The sequence below is a fragment of the Synchiropus splendidus genome, chromosome 3 (genome assembly GCF_027744825.2).
Source record: "Synchiropus splendidus isolate RoL2022-P1 chromosome 3, RoL_Sspl_1.0, whole genome shotgun sequence".
NCBI lineage: Eukaryota > Metazoa > Chordata > Actinopteri > Syngnathiformes > Callionymidae > Synchiropus > Synchiropus splendidus.
The window spans coordinates 25,282,761-25,305,213 of NC_071336.1; the positions used below are offsets into that span (position 1 = coordinate 25,282,761).

General features: G+C 43.1%; 1 protein-coding gene across 2 annotated transcripts in view; it reads left to right on the forward strand.

The window, feature by feature from the left end:
* The first annotated feature begins 4,024 nt into the window (after nt 1–4,024).
* The window catches only part of jcada (junctional cadherin 5 associated a), a 33,190-nt gene continuing 14,761 nt past the window's right edge, over nt 4,025–22,453 (forward strand). The window contains exons 1-2 of one of the 2 annotated variants that reach the window (XM_053860366.1): nt 4,025–4,126; nt 21,590–22,108. In XM_053860366.1, the coding sequence (XP_053716341.1) occupies nt 21,732–22,108 (377 nt within the window). In that variant the 5' untranslated portion in view covers nt 4,025–4,126; nt 21,590–21,731. Of the gene's footprint in view, nt 4,127–4,257; nt 4,364–21,589; nt 22,109–22,453 lie in introns of those variants that run through there. The other variant, XM_053860367.1, reaches the window with a different exon arrangement.

Sequence of the window (22,453 nt, forward strand, 5' to 3'; positions counted from 1 at the left end):
CCAGCAGTAAGCATCGCTTCTTGCCAAGCTCAGAACCACAAACCACAATTGGCAAATGGAAGAGTGACATCACCATCTCCTCGCTGTGATGGGATGCATATGAGCTGCATATATAATATATACAGCACAATGGAAAACAGACAGGGCTAGATGTTCAGATGGTGAGCTCCGCAGGCGGCTGGCGTTGTATGAGCGCAGTGGGGAGCAGCCGGTCTGACCTTTAGTGATGGTGAGCAGATGCCAGGAAGTCACAGTCCAAGTGGAAGTTTGACTATCACAACGTTTCCTTCTGTGTGGCCAACATGAATGCAACTGCATGTCCTACTTTGTACCTGCCTGGGGATATTTGGGGTGCGTTTGTTTCTGTTTGCTTTTATGACCTGAATTTGGAGCCTCCCCTTCAAAAGTGTAATGTGAAGCCTTCTTAAGGTACCCAATGTATTTTCATGTTTGCTCAACACCTTACATGATACCATCCCCCTGAGATGACTCTTAATTCTATTAATAGATGTGGGAGGGAACCGGTGGTTACAAGATTTTGGTGCCAGGAACAAGCTAGAAAATGTTCTTTACTCTATTCGGACATTCTTTTAAAGAGAGCATCAGTTATCCATCCATCCATAGACTGCCTCAGCGCTCCCTAAATCTACATTTCTGGGCAACGTCAAGCAGCCCAAGCCTGGATTTCTTTGCTTTGAAGGCTGCCCCTGCGACCCAGAAAATGAACAAATTGAAGACTGAAGAAACATAAAATGTTTTTTTGTTGTTTTTACATGTAACTGGTTAGCTTTTGATTGGATTGAAATAATAATAAAAAAAAAACGAAACAGCTGGTGCATCAGCTGGTTGGATAGCAGCCGTGACCTTCAACTTCCTATCACAGGTTTCGTCAGTCACATGCTGTTAAATAACACTAGTCAAGAACAAAGCTGACTCACTGGAATGAAACATTCTGTTGGTTATAACATGCTGATAGGAGACATTTTCTGCGTCTCTTCAGTGGCCACATGCAGGATGTGGTTCTGTGTCTTGCAGTGGCCTCCCAGGGTGAGGTGGGAATCGACTCTGACACTTACCTAACTCACTGGGGAGGGCTCTAAATAAATGAGGTCAATGCTTTGACAGGGACGGCTGCATGAGTTAATAGCCTAGGAAATCTGGTACCTGCAGGGATCACAAAAACCCGGCAGACAAATAAGTGGAAGTGCTTAACACAACAATAAAACACAGGACGATCTGGGAATTGAAACAGCTCTGTTTAGTTCCGAAGGAAGCTGGTTGTTGCAGCATCTGTGTCAATATTTTGCAGGTTCTGGGAACTTTTTTTTTAATAAAATGAGGGTTATGAAACGACCTCACGCCTTAAAACCAGTCGGCCATAAGTGGATTTTGGCAAAACTTCCAAGAGAGTGAAAATAACAAAAAGGAACAGCGCAAATATTTGATTAACTACTGGTGCCATTATGCAAATAAAGTGGATTCAACACCAGAAAATAGACCAGCTGTAAGAAATTACCCCGTCTATTGTCATGCAGGCAGGGGTGGAAAAAGCGTCATTCAGAATTGCCATTGAACTTCAAAGTCTGCGGAACACTGCAAGCGGATGGAACGCCGTTATTACAGGGCGCAACCCCCATTTGATGTTCTGTATTTTTAGACATAGATGTTAAATCCCTTCGTTGCATCAGTAAATCTGGATACTTTAGATGCCACATCTCAAAGAGGCTTGACACGTCATTTGCCTACATTTCAAAAGGCCAGGGTTCCAATTGCACTTTAACCTACGTTTACGCTCGGGTTGTGAAAAGGCCGGAGGGCAGGCGTAGAAGAGCGGTGCTTGTGTTATTGCACCATCTTTACTTGTTGATAAGTTATGACATTGTAATTATTTGCTAACATTGCCGTCTTGCACTTACTTTTGCATATTCGTTGGAATATCACATAGTGTTTTTAGTCTGAATTGAATTTTACTTACAGAGTTTATACAACTTTAACTTTACGTCATGAAATTGTGGAAACCTTAGCTTCCCAAATGGTGTCGTACATTGCCTCAGGCAGAAATGGGAGATGCAGTAACTGCCTGGTCTTAAAGTGATGGGGAATTTTAGGGAAGTAAAGGACTAAAACTACATTATGCACATGGCACTTTTTTTGGGTGAGAATCTTTAGACAGTACAGGATTATTAGGAGAACTGATTAATGAGTCAGCTGCTGTTGTCATGGTGAATAATGCAGGGTTTGGTGCACCGCCACTGCTCAAATGAGAGCTGCCACGCTGGTCTCTTTTTAAAGATGAAATCTCACCTGATCAATGTGAAAGCATCGAAACAAATGGAAAACAAATAAAACATCATGGAGCTGGAAAATATGACGTGGAACTCAGGTCATGCATTGTGGCCAGACATTTGAAGAGACGGACCCCTTGAGGATGGTTTGGATTAGAGACAGATTTACTTCTGTGATTGAAAACTAGCATTTTTACTGTCACCAATTCAGTAAATGTCAAAACAGTCCTGATGCGTCTTTATCAATTCTTGAGTGGCTGCTTTCCGTTCTATTGTTTTTTTGTTAGCGCATGCACATTAGGATGACATGCCCAAACTCTTTGGTGCTGGCTTTGTTTTAGTGTTTACACCAGGACCCCACTTTCAAAAGTTGTAGCATTCGGATGTATCGCCATGTAACCAAATTACACAATACTATTGTTTTCGTCTCCATGTTAATGCCACATTTTCAAAACTTGGCTAGGCACATATTTTGGATTCTTTAGATTGTTTTGGGAATCTACTTGTCTCGAATTGAAAAACAACTTAAGGTGGGATCATGGTGCTTATGCAAACTTTGGCTCGCTCCTTTAGGTTGCTGGTTCTCCTTTAAAGAATGAAATACGGTTGAAGAACGAAATACGGTAGTCCCCAGCCAAAGTGGTTCTTGAACGGATGCTTAACTGTTATCATATTTATGCCATGTTGACACTTAGATTCGCCAAAAAAAGTGGGGAGTTATTGGACTGTAAAGGATACTCCGACATCTGACAACTGTATATTTGACTAGATATTGAGTTCCTTTGGCTCTGAGCTAATCTGCTAATACATTGTGTACAGAGTGACAAATCCTTTCTGCTGATGAGTTCGCAGGTTTCTCTGGGAAGCCGTGAACCAAACTGAAACAAAGGTTTTTCACTTTTTCACAAGGAGTGGGGTAATAATAATTTTAATCTTGTTTAATGGCACTGAGGCAGATTTAACTATGTATATGTATATATTAATCTTCTTTTAAGTTAAGTTTAAGTCATGTTTAGTGTGGTTAAATGAAGTTAACTCTGGATTTCTGAACGTTTTGAAGGGTTCTGTGTTCCCTTGAATGCAGCGTCCAGTCATGAGTCATGAGAATAACTCAACTTTCACCTGACTGAGTGACAAAAAGTGTTACAGTTATTTTAACAAACCTCAAGGTCATGACTTTGCGTCTCTGAGCCGCCTGGGAATTTTTTTTTTTTTGGCACGAGTCAACACAATTGCTGAATCCTGGAGGTTGTTTTGTTTGTTTTTATAAAGTCATATTTCGAAATAAGTCTGTCCAGTTTATATTAGTTTGTCGTGGTCTTCCCGGTGAAGCTGGGATGAGCTGTTGAGTAAAAGGAATGTACAAAGCTGAGGTGTTGATGCGATGATTGACGTCAATGTTGGCGGTAGGAGAGTATTTAGGAGTTTTGATTTGTCTCGGACAAATAAACATTTGGGATCCCTGAAGATCTCCCTTGGACGGAGGTGGCCCACCCATGGAGTCCGTCGAACAACGCCTCCCCAGAGAGTGGAGGTGATTTTATTACAAGCGGTTAAATATCGACTCCCATTAATCACGTGGCCCCAGATCGATCTGAAATGTCATAACAATCTCAGTATGCAAACGCCACGCGTGTTGAAGGCGAGCGGCGTGCGTGGCTGAGGCCAGGTTGGACAGAGAGGTGCGGTGACCTTAATGCTGAGCGCCCAGCTGCCAGCCCACCGCAGCTCAGTGGAGCGGAGGCTGCTGCTCCCTCCTCATCTCTGCTCAGTCCGTCTCAGCAGCGGCAGCGACGGTGAGCGCCGGGGACTAGCTGCTTTCCAAGCCATGCGTTTCACAGGTAAAAGTGACTCCGGGTCGCCACACTTTCATATCTCGATAGACGTTTTCTGTTTGAGGGGGGTGTCTGGTGTGGCGGCTCCGCGCGCGAGCTTGTCGGCGGAGCTGGAAGTCGCGTCCGCTGCGCGCGCGGGTTCCTCCAACTTACCAGCCGAGACAGCTGCCTGCTGCCCCGGCTGCCTCCGGCTCCCGCTCCGGCCCGCCGTGGATGGAGGACGTCACTTGTGGAGCGGCGAAGGTTGGGAATTCCGACACTCGGGAGACGGTGCTGTTTATTTTTCCGCCTCAACTTGAAGCCCGTGTGCTCGCCTCGATCCGCGCTCCTGTCAGCTGAAGGTTAAATATTGCTGATGGAGCTAGCGGAGCTAACGTTAGCTCCATTCCTTCACTCCAGTCAAGCCGAGGCCAAACTCTTATTACACTCGCATTGTTTCATATTCCAAGGCGAGTTTGCCTGCCACACATGACCCGCGCGCCTCGGTCGGCCCGTGGCTTCTATTCGGCTTGGCTGTAATTCCTCTCGACATCAGCTGTTCGATTTCCGGCGGTTGTAACTTGTGTGATTTCCTGCGTTTATTTCCCCTCCGCTCGCGACCGTACACAAGAGGAGTTACGGAGCGGTGCCTCGTTCTGATATCTGCTGGCTCATTCGCAGCCCCGGAATCCACGCACCGCTCGCGCTGTTCCGGCGGTGCTGCTGGAGCTGCTGTTTGCTGATGTTCTTCCACACGTCACTGTGAGTTCGCGGTTATTAGGCTGATGTTGAACGGAGTTCCGTCCGCACACATCTGGGCAGCAACAGCAGCCATCGGTGAATTCCACCACTACACGATGACAACACATCAGTGTGACAGACCTCCGTTTGGGTTCAGATCCAGCGCCAAATGGCGATGGGAAGGTGCTGTGAAGACTGGGACCCCTCCTCTGCTTTGAAATGCTGTCACACCTGCAGATGTTTGCTCAGCAGCTGCTTGACCTCTTGTCCCCTTCCCACCCTACCGACCATAAAGACGATATATACGCCTTTGAACTTAGCGTGTACTGTAGATAATTGCTTTTATACAAGTGAGATCTCACCGACCTGCTTTCCTCCACCTCCAGAGATCTCCTTCGCCTTGGCCTTTGACTTACCAGACTGGAAGGGTCTGCCAAGTTAATCGTCAATAAGGGACCTCTAGAGGCCAGACGTGTCAGGAAGGGAAATAATGTGTCTATTCCTGTGAGCTATGGTGTCAATGACGGTAGTTGTCATGCAATAACATTAATCTGGAGCACAGTCTTATATTATAGCTTCGATTTTCCATGACCAAACTTCAACTATATCAGGGTATGTAACACTTAAATCTCCATCCAGGAACATTGCTTTTATATCATCAGAAAATGAATGTCTTTTCCTCGGCTTCGGCTGCCGGATTTAAAGTGTGTGTATTCTTGGTCAACAACAGTAATCCGATTGTGTTCTCGTTGGATTACCAGATATTGTATGTTGATAGTTCAGATCGTAGCTTTTGGACCGCAGCATATGTATTGTTTGCTCCTTTGACATAACAAACCCATTGCGAATGTTTTCAGTCCGTTGAAGGGCTGTTTTCATGAGACAAATCATTATTCATATGGGTTTGTAGGTACCAACTGTGCCACTGAGTTTTTGCAGCAGGCTGTGACTAGGGATGCCGAGATCCGACTTTTATGGTCCTGATACTGGTAACTGATATAGATACCAAACCAGTGTTGAAGTATTAACCTTCGCATGTAACGTCAATGTGAGCACTAAACGTAGATCTTAAATGCCTCGATCGGCCTCGAGGATTGGCCCTTTTTTGCTGATACCCGATCCCACTTCAAGAGTCCAGATCGGGTCGGTACCCAATACCAACATCGGGATCGGTGCATCCCCAGCTGAGACCACGACTCTGTAATACTGGAAGCTCAAACTTTATTCAAAACTTTGCTTAAATGACAAAAAACATTTAGCAATTGACCTATATAAGTTGACTGCACTATAAATGTCAACTGTCAACACCAAATTTATGCGCCTCTTTGTCACTGCTTACGTAAAACACAGTTACAACCAGCCTTATATTTATACATGTGATTTGCAGTATATATTATAATACAATTTACATTTCTAAGATCTAATATAAATATATTCTTATGGCATGGGGGCTTTTATTTTGCATGATGGTGCACTACCATTGTTTACATGCAGCGGAAACCCTGCATAAACATCCAGAAGTTATTCAGATTGTTGCACCACCTAAAAATATTTGAATGTGATGACAATCTTCAAGCTATAACCCTATGTCTACACATCAACAACATCTTTAAACTTCTAGAACTTGCCTACGTCTTCTCAATCTACTCAAAGTCAGCTTGTCCAGTGGTCCCTGATCATTGACTTGCAAATGAGTTAAATGTACTATATACTACAATTTAATGGACAAGGTGCAGTGTGGGTGAAAATATATCACTCTGCAATTAGTTTGATGAAAATTTAGATATCTGCCAGTTCTGATCCAATTTAATTTTGAAACATTTTTTTTTCTGCTGTGGCACTACAATAAACTATTCACCACGGATTAAATGAACCTAAAGAATGCACACAAATGCCTATAATTATGCTCATAAGCCCTGAAGCGAAGGTAATTATTCCATAAATAAGAAATAATAAACCTCAAAAGCTTGTATGTAAACAACAATAAGGCTGCCCCACTGAAAGAGGTCGAACAGAAAGACAACTACCACTGCAATAATTGAGTTCAAAATAGCATCAAAACGGAATAAATCATTGTGTTACTGCAAACATTTCAAATCCTGGATACAGTGGAAGAAGACCATGTGTCCTTGTTTACACATGTCTCAGCTCTGTTACAAACAAACAGTAGAAGCACACAGCTGATGCCGCATTCGCAATCGCTGTTAGAATGTTACACATGAATACACACTTGCCCAAACACACTTAGGGTGATGTATGTGCATATAGTAGGGGTTCAACACAATCCAACGTTGAGATGGCTGGAAACAAGAAAGGAGTTTCAGCAGTGTGCATTAATGGCTTAAACCACAGATTGTAATCTGGAATTTGGTTGGTGTATGTATTTTCTACAAACGGTCAAGTGGGTCGATATTGGAGGATATATGCTATAGTGTTGGACAGACCCATTTGTTGTGATTTCTGTGAAGTCATAGAGATGTTGTGGGATCTAATACTTTCTTGAAGGGATGGTGTCATTTGGTTTTTGGAAAGTGCCTTTACATTTCCACAACAGTGATCATCTGACATGTTCTGGTTTATCTTCCTTGGAGTCACAGGATTTTCTTGGTAGAACATGCAAAATATTTCCCAGACTGCTTGAGTTTGTTTTTTGATGATGATTTCATACATGAAACACCATTTACCGTTGAATGTGACGCTTGGCTCAGCGTGATGCCATCAATCAGCCGCCAAGCTTATCCTTCACCGTGCTGCCTTTTTCACATTGCATCCATCTTTGATTGGTGTGGAGAGTTTGTGTTTTTCTCTGTGGGAAATGAAGTTGTTTCGACCCCTGATGTGTCAAGGTTCCAGTCATGTTAGGGTTCTGGTGCTGAACCTCTGACTGGGGAAGGAAGCTGCTTACTGTCATGACGGAGACGGTGAAACTCCTGAGTATTATGATGGACGGGAGACTGCTGTAAAAGGTGTCGGAAACATTTTTAGAGGAAGTCCTGGAGCCTTATCGGGCTTTGTATTGTGTGAAATCTTATGATTATGATACACATCCCGATACAGGGTAAACAATACAATATGTCGCAATATATTGCAGCGCTATAACTACTGACGAGAGCCAGTGTTTTAAAGGGGAACATCTCACATTATAAAGAAACCCTACAATGATATGTGCTTGAAAAAGGTTTACTCTTACGTTACCAGTTAGACCTTCAGATAGCAAGCTCTCATTGTCTGTTACAAGGAAAACCACATTGTAGGAAAACCATATATTTATTTATTAAATATGGATACCATATTCTCTGCTCTCCCTGCAGTAATTCCAAATCCTTGGTATCTTCTTCCAACATGCTCATGAAAGTGGGGGGGGACCTTTGTTGTTGAATTGAACACCAATATACAATGCTAAATTTGTCCTTGGAAGTCATACTGAGCCGGTCAAAGTTGCACCATCATTATTAGAAACAAGAAGTCATTTATCCCCCAAACTATACAGATCAAAGTTCTGCAGCCTTGCTTATCTGTGAGTTAGCCGATCGTGGAAGCGAGTGATGGCATAATTATCATCAAGAGCTCTTCTCCGTCCAGGCTGCAGTGCATCCACAGCATTTCTTTAATTAAAAAAGGTCAGCAGCTCTCACAAAATTGCAGAGGTCATAAACTCATGTTAAATAGCTGGCAGCCCTTAAAAAAGATGAGTAATGAAGCGGTTGTTGCGTGAATGTCGCCGCATTCTGTCCAGAAATAGTTTCTTCTCGTTCTTCTCCGCAGTATTTTCGATAAACGAGGCTAATCGTGGACAAAAAGCATTTTTTTGGGAGAGGTATTTGTGAATGTGTGTCTCATTAGTGTTTGAGCATCTCCTCTTGTATTTATTTCTCGCTTGTGTTTTTTCAGCCGACGCCCCGGGTCTGCTTATTTTTGGTTGTGTTGTTTGTATAGTAATTACGGCGTTGCCCTGGAGTACGCTGTGCATTCTCGCCCAGACTTTCCGTGCGTGTTTATTAAAAGTTTAATAACCGTACCGAGACAACAGAGCAAGTATTTCGGTGAAAAGAATGCAGTCGGGGGGACAAAGCGCAGGCCAGCACTTCAGCCGAAGAATTTGATGTGTGAGTGTTATGCGATAGGGCTTTCACACATCCCTGAGACGGCGTGAACACAAGGCCCTGCTGGATAGCCCGAGGGGGGCTGAGGTGTGGTGGGACAGGGGGAAGCGTATTAAAAGGGAAGCAGCTCATTAATTCCTTCCAGCAGCGGGAGGAAAGGGTTGGTCAGCGAATTTGTGCGGGAGGCCCACCTGGTCTTTGAAATGAGTCACAGCAGCCCGACTCTGAGGCGTGGTCCAAACCCCAACCGATAAGGTTGTCTTCCTGGTGATGCACGCTGTCTGGTAACCCCAGGCCAACTTCCCCTTTCCTCAGATAATGTGTTCCTCTCGGCTGATTTAGCAGCATCGACAGAGCCAGTCTCCCTTTTCCCTTCCCTGTCTGTCTTCAGCATTATTTCCAGGCCAAGTGCATCAAGAAAATGACTTTCTCAGCCATTGGCTAGCTCTAGACAAGGCCTTTGAAAGTCATCTGAAGTTTGCCTGGCTACAGGGATCCCCTCGGAGGTCCTGCCTGATGTCACGTGTGATGTCAGAGCCGGAGTGACGCAAGCAGGCAGGCAGGCAGGCAGGAGGAGGCAGCGATGATGAAGCCAACCACAAATGTGTGAATGCTCGTGACATCTGCCAGCCTGCCTCTGAGTGAGAGGCTGGGAATCAGTAGCGTTAAATGCAAAAGGTTTGCCGTGTGTGTTGGATGGTGCCGCCTGGATGCCGCTCGATGGATGTCCATGTGTTTGGCAGATGGCGGAGCCGTCTGCATTTTGAATGCCATTTAGCCCTTGAGTTAACCTGGACTGTTTGGTCTTCTATTTGCAGGGCACTTTCCTATCAAGCTCACTTCACCGTTTCAGCCCACCTGTTACTGATCTGGATCTCAGTCTAAACATCAAAAACAAACGTTTGGCTGTAAAATACTGTAATCTCGACGCCGCGTTTACATTCAGCACCCCCCTCTGTTTACGACCTTCCACTCTGAAGCATGAGAGGTCCACATGTGATTACCGGGAAGGCCGAGCATGCTAACTCTTTGATCAGCATGTGTCGGGCTGATAAACCATGCCACTGTCATCTCCAGCAGGACCAGGACTTTGACAGACACTAATGACCATGAATGGCGTTTGGCAGGCTGAGAACGCAGCACGCTTTGTGAGCCGAGTGCAGGTGAAGCCTACTGTGTAGCAGCACAATGCATCCAAGGATTAGCATGCCTAATAACCTTGCCTCGGTGTTGTTCTCCTCCCTCATACTCTGTGATCGTGTTGATATGCCGCTGCAAATGCTCGGCCCACATTATTCGAATAAGTGATGTTTGCGTTCAGCGGGGGAAAATCTGGTGACGTCAAACTGATGGAACGAGCTCAGGCTTCCACACAATGGAAAACAAATCCTTTTATATAATTAGCTTCGTATCATTTTAAGCGAGGCATGCAATCTGCAACTGTAGAGATGAGGTTCAACTCATGTGCTTCATAAAGGCTCATTTGTGGCACTGTGCATTTTGTGCAACGTCCCATCTGTCTTGACAGAAGCCACTGTCAAAGGACAATTGTCTATAAAGATTAGTTTGAAGCTCCGCAGCAGCAGCAGCATAAGAGCCTCTTAAGCAGTCCTGAGCGAAGAGCGGCCCCTGTGGCCAAGACACTGTCAGACTACTGAGTCGAATACTATGGAACGTTACGTAGTGTTGCTCCCGAGTCGAATGTAATTTTTCTTTTTATTATTTTATTTTTATTATTCCTTTGTTCTGTGCTTGATTAATTTAATGTTCTTCTTGTCCTTCTAATAATAATAATACTAAAAAATATTATTATTATTACAGACAATATTCATAATAATACATTACAAAAACATTTTAGACAACAATCTGTCTCTTTAAAACATAAGTGTTAAACCGGTCCTCAATGGGCCGGTCGGGTGCTGCTTGTTTCAGCTGACACCTGATTGTTTAACCTATCTGTGCATGCAGGGTTGAAACAAACCCCGCAGCCACTGCGGCCCTTTGGTGGACCTGTTTGACATCCATGCTTTAAATTTGACACTGTAGTTTCCCTTTTCATTCTCATACATTAGTCCCCTTTTTAAATTCCCTGTATACTACCACACCGTAGACTGGGTCCATAAAGTGATGTCTCCTTTGCCCATGGCTTTAAAATGCTTTGAGTGATACACATCTCTGTGGCCATATGTGTTTACATGCAACACAGTCATGCATCTTGAATGACTACATTGATAATGTAATTGTTTAGATGAACGTTAAAGACTTGAAACCAAACTTTAAGTGTCAGATATCGAAACACAACTGATCCTTATGGTTTCTCCTTTCACCCCAAGAATGAACTTTACTTTTAGTTCTGTGCAAATACTGTTTCAAGATGCTATTTGAACCTCTCTCACCAGGCCTCTCACAGTTATTCTATTGGTATAATTTGACACCTTTTTCAGCATTTGAAATGCCACTGAGAGATAGTAGTGATGGGCTAACAATTTTTTTTTATAAAACAGTGTCCTAATTTTCAGAGACCACTAGGTGGCACTGTCTGCTCTTTCAGTGAAACGTCACATAAGTGAAGCGCCACCGACTGAGATCTGAAAATGAGGATACTGTTTCATGAAGCCTCATCTGCCCATCACTAATTGACAGTGACTAATGGTTTACGGTTGGTTGGTTATGGTTTATGTATGTTTATAGCTGCCATAAAAAAATCTCCATTTGCACTTCTTTGCCAATTGACTTCAGTTTTGGGACCAACTCCATTAAAAACTCCTAGCTATTTGTAGTAGTGCACTAGATTTCTCAAGTGGTAACAACACCAGTGATCCACCACAACAGCAACACATCTGCTAGCCTTTCTCCTTTAAAAAATGCTTTTATATCTCTGTTTATGTCTCCACTTCATACAGCATTTAAATCTCTTTCATCTCTTTAAAACGCAGCAGCTGCTCAGTTCTGTGATGTCATAAATTCATCTGTAGCATCTTGGACGATACAAGCCAGCGTCATGTTGACCCCGTCATGGCCTTTTATAAGTGTTGCAGCTTTGAAATAAATTAATATCTCATGCTAAAACATGATAAAATGTTTAACTGGTCGATGTCATTTAGTTGGCGTGGAGAGGCTCTTCGACGTTCAAATGAAGACCAGTCCAAATGAATCACACAGCTTTGATCAACTCCTGCCTCCGGTATTCACTCCATTCAGAGCCGGCGTTTTTCTGCCGACCTGGACTAGACCGGATTGTTTTGGACTGTCAGATTTTGAAATATTTTGCCATAAAAGCATCAGTACTCAAACACCCAACCCATCCTGCTTTTGATTCGACTGCCAATGGTGTCTGGCTGTAATAAGATTTGGACCGAGACAATGCATTGGGAATATCTCCGCAGCCCACATGCTATTGTGTGTGAGCTGCCGTTGACAAAAGCAAAACAACTGTTGCCATGAGAGATGCTCAACAAAATAATGTAAGTGGGTGGATTTGGCGCTCACACCCAGCCTCTTTCTGTGAACATGTGTTTCACCATGTGACGGAAATAGTGGAGTCTTTGGCATTAGTAGAGGAGATCATGAATGCAGGAGATTCAAAATCTTCTCACTGCATCCAGCTCTTCCAAGAAATCCACTCACTCTATTAGGTTGCCAAATTGAAGGACTGTTTTTGACTGAATTTGTTTGATAACACTGAGGGACTCAGGTGTGAGTTACACTACACATCCATTAGTTGAACTCATTTCCTGTTGTGCTTAATGGCAAGTGGAGTGTGTTTTTTTTTAGCCATTACCTGCTCTAGGGAGCCCCCTGGCGGGAGCCGACACCATGGCACATATAAAACTGGAGTGGGTCTTAGCTAATCTGCGTCAGTGGAAAAGCCGATTTGTGGCTCAAGAATAGATCTGGGTCAATATAACAGCTGCAGTTTCATGAGAATTTCCCTTTACTGAGAGACAGCGGAACAAAACCTCGTGAATTGTCGTCCTGTCTGATGGGCACAGGACAACTTTAGGTGTGAGCCGGATGGTTCACGTCCAGATTTTAGATCTTCATATCATCAGCCGTATGTTTTTGTGAATGACGCACAAGTACAATCAATATTTTGAAAGGAATCTTTGTAAAGTTAGGTCACATTGTAGAGGTTTTATCAAGCCTACATTTAACAAACAACAAATTCAGTGTGCTTTATCAGGCGAAGGTCCGGACTGGTACTGGGTCGATGTAGTATCATTAAACAGTATTGCAGGCTTGATGAAACAGTGTCCTCATTCTACAGAGGCCACTAGATGGTTGGTTCAGAAATGATGTGACCTGGTGGCCTTTGGAGATTCGGACACTGTTTCATGAAACCTCACCAACCCTTCAATACTGTGCCATGAAACTCACCTAATGCTGTTACGCGATGTCCAGAGTGAAATGTTATGAATGTCCTAGTTGGAGTGAAAATTCTTCTGATATGATGTACATGCATTTTGCCACTTATTTGTCAGGACATGATATCTGACATGATATTTTTGTGATCTTGGAAGACCAAAATAGCTGAATATCTTCACAGTCCTCCCAACGCGTCACTGATGGAGTGACATTTCATGTGAGGACACTGTGTTGACAAACAAGACTGACACAGATAAGAATTTGATTTATCTTTCACTTTCTGTTCCGGACAGTTGATATTTGTGATGATCTGGATGAGATCCAGGAAGCGGAGTAGTTCAAGTGGAGACAGCATATGTAGCTTTTTTTGTGCAACATGTTTTTCATGGAACAGTTCTATGAGTGATCAATAAAAATGGCAATGTGACAAAGAAATGCTTGAAGCAAAAGTAGCTATTAGAAGTTGAATCTAGCAACAGATTAAGAAAATATTAAACTCTCTTTGACATTGCAAGAAAGAAGAAACTCATTTAAATAATAAGGAATGACACTGATACGTCCGCTCTTTTTTAATTTTAGAATAATCAGACTGTTTTGTGGAGTTAAAGTCTTCAAACTTGATGGTGGTTGAAAACAAACCGCTCTTGTCTGACCCAGTTGCATTTAAATTTATTTAATCTAGCATTTCTCTGACACACTCTTTCTTTGAAGCAATTGCTACTTATGTGATAAATATTTGGGAATTTGGAGCAAGTTACGCAATATTCGAAAAGGCTGTTTCTTCAGCAGGAAAGTGTTTCATCAAATAAATCATCATCACCAAAGTTTTTTCGACGAACAGACAGAGAGGTCTGTTTTGGTGAAATGCGTTCCGACATCTGATTGGCCGCCGTGGCCTCAGACGAACGCAGACCTTCGGCATGTTTCCCCGGGACAAACAGGAGCCTGTGGAGAGGCTGATTGGAAACACTTGCGACACGGCCGGTTCCCCTCCGCTCCCACAGCGACGCACTTCCTCAGGAAGAATCTGTCCCTTCAGTGGACGTTCTGATGTCACCCAGATAAACAATCTGCGGGCCGCTGCTGTTTGCTGAATCTGATGGGCTGTCATCCCTGAGAGGGCCCCGCACGTACACACAGTCCAAGTGGATGAGAACAAAGTGACTCGCGTCGTACACACCCACTCGGGTCAGTTGTTATTGATCCAAGGAGACTGGGAACAATGTTGTAAGATAGGCGAGGCTTTTGTGGAATATTTTTAGGAAGCAGCCTCATCATCCTCTCGGTTCCAGGCTCTGGCCCGCGAGATTACTTTTAGTGCCGTGCATTTATGCAGGAGGAGGCAGCTCAATCCAAATCTCCTTTTGTTTGTGTTACTTCATTTTTCAGGCGGGTCGGGCCGTTTGAACACATCTTTGTTTTTCTCCCCAACAACCTAAATTAGCGTTATGTATGTGGAGACTTCATAAATGTTCCATCTGCTCACGACGCCTTACGTCAGGACCTCCATTGATGTGTGCTGCTGTCCTAAAGGGAAACTCCTAATTGCTCCGGGGGCATCATGTGGCGTCCTTGATTCAATTTCTCCATTAGACTGACTCATGCTGTGTCGTCGACTTTTTTGGTGAATGTCTTTGAATATTAACTTTTCAACAACAGCAGCTGGGGAGGGTCTATGGCGACGCCGAAAATGGACAGAGTAGAGAAGCTAATGTGTCTTAAGTAAGTCCATTAGCTAAACGCGATTTTACAACGTAAAAAGTCATTTTTTTGAAAAACAAAGTTTCAATTTTAAAACAGTTGAACTACAATTAAAAAAAAAAGAGTCAACCATTGTTCTGTCCGATATCAATAGAGGGAATATGTGTTGGACAGCCTTCCATATTCCTGTGATCAGGAAGTCAAACTTTTGGTGGTGTTCCATTTTCTGCGCAACAAATTGGTCATAAAAATGAGTTGCTGTAGAGACACACTCATTTCAGAGCCAGGCTGGTGCTGCAAATGAAATGCTGAACTTGAACCTATTAAATGTTCGGTTCTTTATCATTCGATCACAAGGTTCCATTAACTTGAGTTTTTGAGAGATTGGAACCAATTCATATTCATAATTATCTTAATTAAAATAGTGAATCTGATGGACTTGAAATTCAACCCAACATTTCTGAACCATGTGCTTTGCTTTGATAAGGTCTGGACTGTTTACTGTTATGACACCTGCTGGCTCGGCTTTGTCCTTTCACCGTGAGTGAGTTAACATCGAGGAATCAATGCATTTGGCGTTTCTCTCTAATTACTTGTCTGTTTAGTAGTTGGTCGGCTGTAAATGATTTCGAGACTCATCGCTTTACATGCCCAGAATTCCACTGGATTCTCAACTGTCTTTGCCTGAGGTCCTGAACTTCAGCTAGGAGCGACTCCAGCTTGCCAAGTGAAATGCATTTTAAATGTTAATGTTTTTAACCATGAATTGTTTTCATTCATGATCAGTAGTTGTAAACATGCTGAATTCATTTCACTGCTCCAGGTTCTGTATCAGTGACTGGACCGAGCTAATCACCAAAACCCCCACGATGATTTACGCTGGGACCCAATTAGGGCACCATCCACAGTGATGCACTAACCAATACTGCATTCTTCGCCTCTGGCGATTTAGAATGTTTTATAAATAATGTGTGATGCATGTTTGACTTCTGGCTGTTGTTAAAAGGGCAAATGATGTTTGAGTCATTGTGATTTTCTCCCGTTAATGAGGAGACACAATGCCGCGGGATGCCTCCTCGGGCGCCTGGTTGTGCTGACCCATGCTCACATTTTCTGCTTTCCATTCAAATTGTACGGAAATCTTAATGGACAAAACATGATATGACAGTTGTGAGGTGGGACGAGTTTTTCATCTAGTTTTTCTTACAACAAAAAATCCAGACCTACGAACTAAAGTAAAGTAAAACTGCATTAATTTTTTAATGTCCACTTTTTAATCCATCATTAAAATGTGCGCAGTCCTGAGGACCGTTTGACAGACATGAGGAACAGGTTTTGTTGACAACCAGTCAAGTAGGTTTTTCATAGACCCAACCTGTATATGAAACATGATGTTGCAATCTGTGAAAAGTTCCTGTCATTTGCCACATACTAAAACACCAATAAACTCTTTTCGGTAAACAGTGGTAAACTGGTCACATGGCTTAGCTGTGAGACTAACTTATGTATTGAAGGGTGGTCTCACCAAGATGACGCGTCAGTTTTGTGATAGTAAACAAACAACTTTGTTGAAGCTTCTTTGTAAATGGTTGACGTTTTTTGAGCTGTTGAAACCAGAAGGGACTCACAAGTACCCAATGTTTGTAGTCAGTCATTCAAAGTCAATGGTTTTGAGCGAGGCAGCCGTTTTGCTGACATTAACTACCGGTAGTTATAACATTGTAATTACTAACATTTCAAGTTGTATTTTGATGTGAAACTACTCTGCTAAGATGTGAAATTTGATAGATTGGTGGGGACCTTTAATGACTGACTTGTTGGAATACGACATGCACAGGTTGACGAACATGCTAACATGTCAGATACTAGTGTTGTAAATAGAATATCAATGAAAAAAAAATTATTTAAAATTGCTGAGAACGCTTTTACAATGATGTTTTGAAAGTTTAGATATCAATTAGAATTGCTCTAAATGCAGTGTGAATGGTATGCAGGGTTTCCGCTCCATGTAAACAAGCGCAGTGCACTACCACTGCGTAAATGAGAGCCACCATGGCTTCAGAAGCATTTTTTAAAGATGAAATCTCGCGTGATCAAACGTAATAAAAGGAAGTGGAAACTTTGAAGCAAGCAGATGTGAACACATGACGCCTGATGGAGGTGAACATGATCATAGTGGTGTTATATTCCGAAAGGAACCTCATAATGAGGGATCTGTTTAGAAAAATTCTGGCAGAAATCCCGCCATGTGTCCTTTAATGTCCTTTGCGAAAAGGTCTCATAGCATATGGATCGCCATAGCCTCAGTCATTTCTCCTCTTATTGTGGATTGTGTAGCATTTAGGTACAACAATTCTCATCTGCTGTCATGCATTTTGATTCAGAATGCTTTGAAGATGTGGATGTTACTCCACCTGTACTGACCCTCTGTTTCTCAGAATCCCCTGTTGTGCCCTCATCTTAGCGGCCCATGAATAAAGAGCTGACACCAAACTGTCAACTCGCTGGCACCGGCGCCCCTGCAGCCTAATAACCCCCCCTCTCTCCACACATGGCTAAAATGCTTATTACTGTTATTTCATACACGAGTCATGGCCCTGACAGACAGTCATTTGACCTGAAAATTGATATTTGACAGCGAAAGATAGGCGGATGGAGTCGGAGCTCTGGTGTTCTGATGAGAGGAAATGTGGAGGCGGCAGTGAGGGTTGTCTGGAGGGAATGCCAGCTTTCATGTGGTTCTGTTTATTTTTAGCTTCCTTAGCAGCGCATGTTATCCATAAACTATATCATTATTTCCCATTCGAGTCAGTGGTGTAATTAAAAACAAAACAGATCGGCACTTTTTTTCTCCCACTCCTTCCCAAATTCCAGCACCAGTGCAGCCAGTGTGCCACACAGATGAAGGTATTGTGGAGAAGCACAGCATTGTTCTGTTCTGTCTGGATGAAAGCCAACATTCGTCGCATGGCGTTTCTTGAATTCACAGTTTTATTTTGTCTAAAGCAGGAAATTCCATTGCGTAACAGCATTAGTAGTATTTAAACGGGAGCTTGATGGCGAGGTCACTATACAAGAGGAAATCCTCACTTTAAATGATGATGGAGATAATCCTCATTTAGTGATGACACTAAGAGAAACTGTCACAGATTAAGGGTCTTAGCGGGATCAGAAAGCATACGGCTGGTGAGTTACGACAGGTTAATCCTGCAATAATATTAAGGTGAATTATCATATTAATGAACAAGGCTATTGAAATGGGGCTACTTTAATCCTTTCCTTTTGGAGAGCTCTTTCGTCATTGTGACTGATTTGTGGATGATGTGTGGACTGGACTCAAGCGGCTCAAACCAAAAAAATTACTTTGCTAGAGTAAAACAAAAACACTATTTATAGGGTTCCTATTATGCTTTTCCATGTCTGAGAGTTATCGTCAGTGCTAGCAATATGAAACATCACCTTAGCAAACACTGGAATGTGAAAAAATAATATTTGTGCTTTTCTGAGGAATTTCGCTTTAAAAATTTGCCTGCACGATATGCTATGTTCCATAAGATTCGTTCGCCTACAGATCTTGATACGTCAACCACACCAAGTGTGTCAATGTAACTGACTCTCCGTATAATGGAGTAGCTTTTCCTACCATTGGTCCTAAACATAGCGCTCACCAAATCCCAATCTCAGTCGCGCGCAAGTGTGATGTCATGTGGTTTCAGATTCATGTATTGTAATGCGGCATCAAATACATTTACTGAGGTTTTGCATTTTTTAATTTTTACATTACAGCTTTACATTTTGTTAAGTTAGCAATAGTGATCCATTGATGAGATTTTGGCCCAATCCCATTTCTCACTCATAACATCCTTCATGATACAGTTGTTAAAGGGTTAATGTGATTTCATGAAACAGTGGCCTGGTTTTCAGAGGCCGTTGTTTGGACTTGAACAACTAATTCATTGAAACCACTCATCATTTCTCAACCAAAGGCGCCATCTCGTGACCTCAGAAAACTTGCGAGACAGTTTCATCAATCCGCTAATACTGTTTGATATGATATGTCATTTATCCATCAATAGTTAGGAATATACTATTACAGTGACCCAGTTATTTTGAAGTCTTCATCCTCAAATTGAAGCTTAACATCACGGGGACCAGTGTTATGTCATGAATTGGTCCTCACAAAGTAGGAAAAATAAAGTACCCACACACAGACAAACCAGAAGGCACCTTTAAGATTCTACGGTGCCATTTTTTGAATTGTCCCATTTTTTTATTATCTTTTTCATTTTGCCCTTCTCATTTTTAAGTTTTTGACAGCAGACTTTGTTGATGTATGAGCTATTTCCTTATTGCTAATAACTGGGACGGTCCAAAAAATTTATGTACAGTGACACTAAACATTAAAGAATGCCCATCTCTCATTATTCGATAAACTAATCTCTCTTATTCAATTTCCCCAATTGAGAAATATGTCTTCCTTGTGTTCGATTCTCTTTCGGGAACGACTGATCACCATTTATCAAATTATCTCTGCGTGCATGTTGTTGCGACAAACGACCACAGTTTCTGCCCATTCCGCTGACATTTGTCTCCGAGATAATGTGTGATTTACTAAACCTCGACATTGGCGCTTTGCCCGGGAGAAGTTCACCAACAGTTCGTGGCATTTTGGTCAGTGAGGCAGGGTGTTTGCAAAAAAAAGATAGAAGCTGACAACTCTTGTGACTCGATCTTGCTTGCTATGAAAGTAGCTACACAACTCACGCAACCAGCTCGTCCTTGAGGAGATTACACATCACACAAATGAAAGAGTTAAAACTCAAAGCATTAACTGGATAAGCACCAAGAGTCAATCCTCCAAAACTAACAGGTTTAAGGGTTTAAATGAAAAAAGATCATCGTATTAGAGAGCTAGACGTATAAAGAGAGGAGCATTTCACACTCTTGGATCCTGTTAATCACCTCTGGTGTTCAGGTAGAGGGAGGAGAGGGAAATGTTGTTGGTGAGGTTGCTTTTTTACTAAGTGGGCCTATTGCAAAAAACAATTGCTGATCTGTTTGTGGCTGTCCCTCAGCCTTGTCCATTTAAACCATCTGTTTCAGCAATTATGCTCCACCATTAAAGAGTAATGTGATTGGTTTCTGAACGGGCCGAGCAACCGTCTAATTCTGGCAGCAAGACTCACGCGGCGGTTCCTGAACGCCATTTCTTATTAAGGTCAGTCAGGTTGTTGGCCGTCTGTTCCAGCGGAGAGCATTGAATAAGAGGGCCGCTGCTGCATCTGTCCTGTTTAGGAGGCTGCCAACGTCAAGGCAGTTACATAATGATACGCAGATGAATTCTGGGTTTGATCAATATAGTCAGACAGCAATTGCTCCTCAGCTGGAACTCTAAGCTTTTTACTGAGAATGCAAACAAGCAAAGAGGATTAGTTTCTATTTTACGTTATTGGTATTGGTCAATTCCAGTGGAAAACCTCTGCGCTTTATGTGCGCTGGACGACGCCATGCCCAATGCTGCAACACAACAAACATATTGTCCGTTAGCTTTGCTACAAGTACAACAACGTAAACATTATGCAAAGTGCATAATGCAAAATCTGTGGGGTATTTGACTGAAAAATGGTTATGAACCACAGGCCTTAAGAAACTGATCTGTCTCCTTGCTTGCCAGAGGTCAACGCGCTTTGAGTCCTTTTCTTGTTTTAGCATTTTCCTGCTTCTTGTCCTTCTTTATTTGCTGTGGTAGAAACATCTCTGAGTGAAGAATTCGCTTCGATCACTTGATCTACCATATGACTTTAGTTTCAACAGCACCACTGTTGTAGGTATAAAAGGTGCATACGAAAGACGAAGTGTGTTTGCACTCTAATGGCACCAGTTTTTCATCCGGAGTGATGCAGTGTTCAAGGACACTTAGTCCTGGGAAACACAACCCTTAATGACTCGGGTATTAACACCACTCATCATGTCACCTTCGCACGCTGACTTTGCTGATATTGATTCTATTTTCAGAAATCAATTATGCCTGCTAGATTAACATCCTCCATGTTTTTTTCGGGGGCACTTTTTTCGCAGTCAGAAAAAGTAGATGGAAAGTGAACTGAAGAGGATGTGAGAGCGGGAGAGAATTCCCCCGTCTCCTCTGTGATGTAAAAGATGAGCACCGCTTACAGCCGCTGCATTGAAAATGCAAGGAGAGGACTGTAAACAGTTGCTGTCTGTGTTGTGGTGAGCAGCCTCCTGAAGCATACGGTACTTCTTTTTACGGATAAACATGTTATTGTGGGGTTGAGTTCTGTTTGTTTACCTTTACATCCCTTTGAATGCAGACAGACTTGGTTAGGGTATAAAAAGTGGTTGTTACTGGGAGGGATTGAGCGGAGGCTGCTGAGAAGGCGGCGTGCTTGGATTTGTTGTGGCAGCTCAGAATTTAAGTCCTCTTTTTGTTCGAGTCTCTGAACTGTCCGTATGGGTTTGAACCCAAGAGAGAAACTGGAGACGGGAAGGTTTATCTGTCACCTACTTTCCGTGTCTTTCTTCTTGCTTCATGTAGTCCCCTTCTTTTCCTTTTCTTCAGTGATGGCCTCGGTTCAGCAGCTGTGCCGGTGATCCTGCTCGTGGAGTAGAAGCAAAGACGCCTTGACAAGCGACCTACTAAAAAAATAGCAGACGAACGAGGCGGAAAAAGAGCAAACACACCAGCATAAACAAATGCGACCATGTACAGCGTGGAAGATCTTCTCATCTCTCATGGATACAAGCTTCCCAAACATACAGCATCCACCTCAGCCACCCCCACTCCGGCCCCTGCACCTTCATCCCGCCGGGCGCCCTCGTCCTCACCGCCGGCCTACACCAAGCACCATGAAATTGTGGAGAACAGGCCGAGGACGGTGAATGGCTACGAAAGAGGGTCCAGGGTGACCTACGGGAACGCCGGGGGAAGCAGACAGCCTCAAGCTTACAGTGGTGGCAGCAGCTGCCCCAACAATAACAATGCCGAGCCTCGAGACAGAAGCCAGTCCAGACAGGAAGCCGGAAGCCGGAACCAACTCGACACCCACTCCTTCGGGGAGTCCCTGACCTCAGACAGCGGGTAAGACACAGTCTTGTGGTGGGCCACTAATGTGCTTCAGTCTGACTTACTGTCTCATTACTGTGTCCTTATTATGCTTCTCACCTTTTGTCCTCCTTCTTTCATTTGCGTGACGCCTCCGGATCATTTCAGGATCACGCCGACTAATGAAGTTAAATAATCACATTTTTGCGTTACGACGGTTGAATCCCATATTAACAGAACCGTTTCACCTGCCTTCCAGTCATTGACATTTCTCCCATTATTCTGTCGCTCTTTTTTGTGTCCCTCACCCCCAATTACTTCCCTTCAACTCTCCTCCTCTTGTCCATCAGGGATCCGACTCCGTCTGATCAGTAGGTGGTT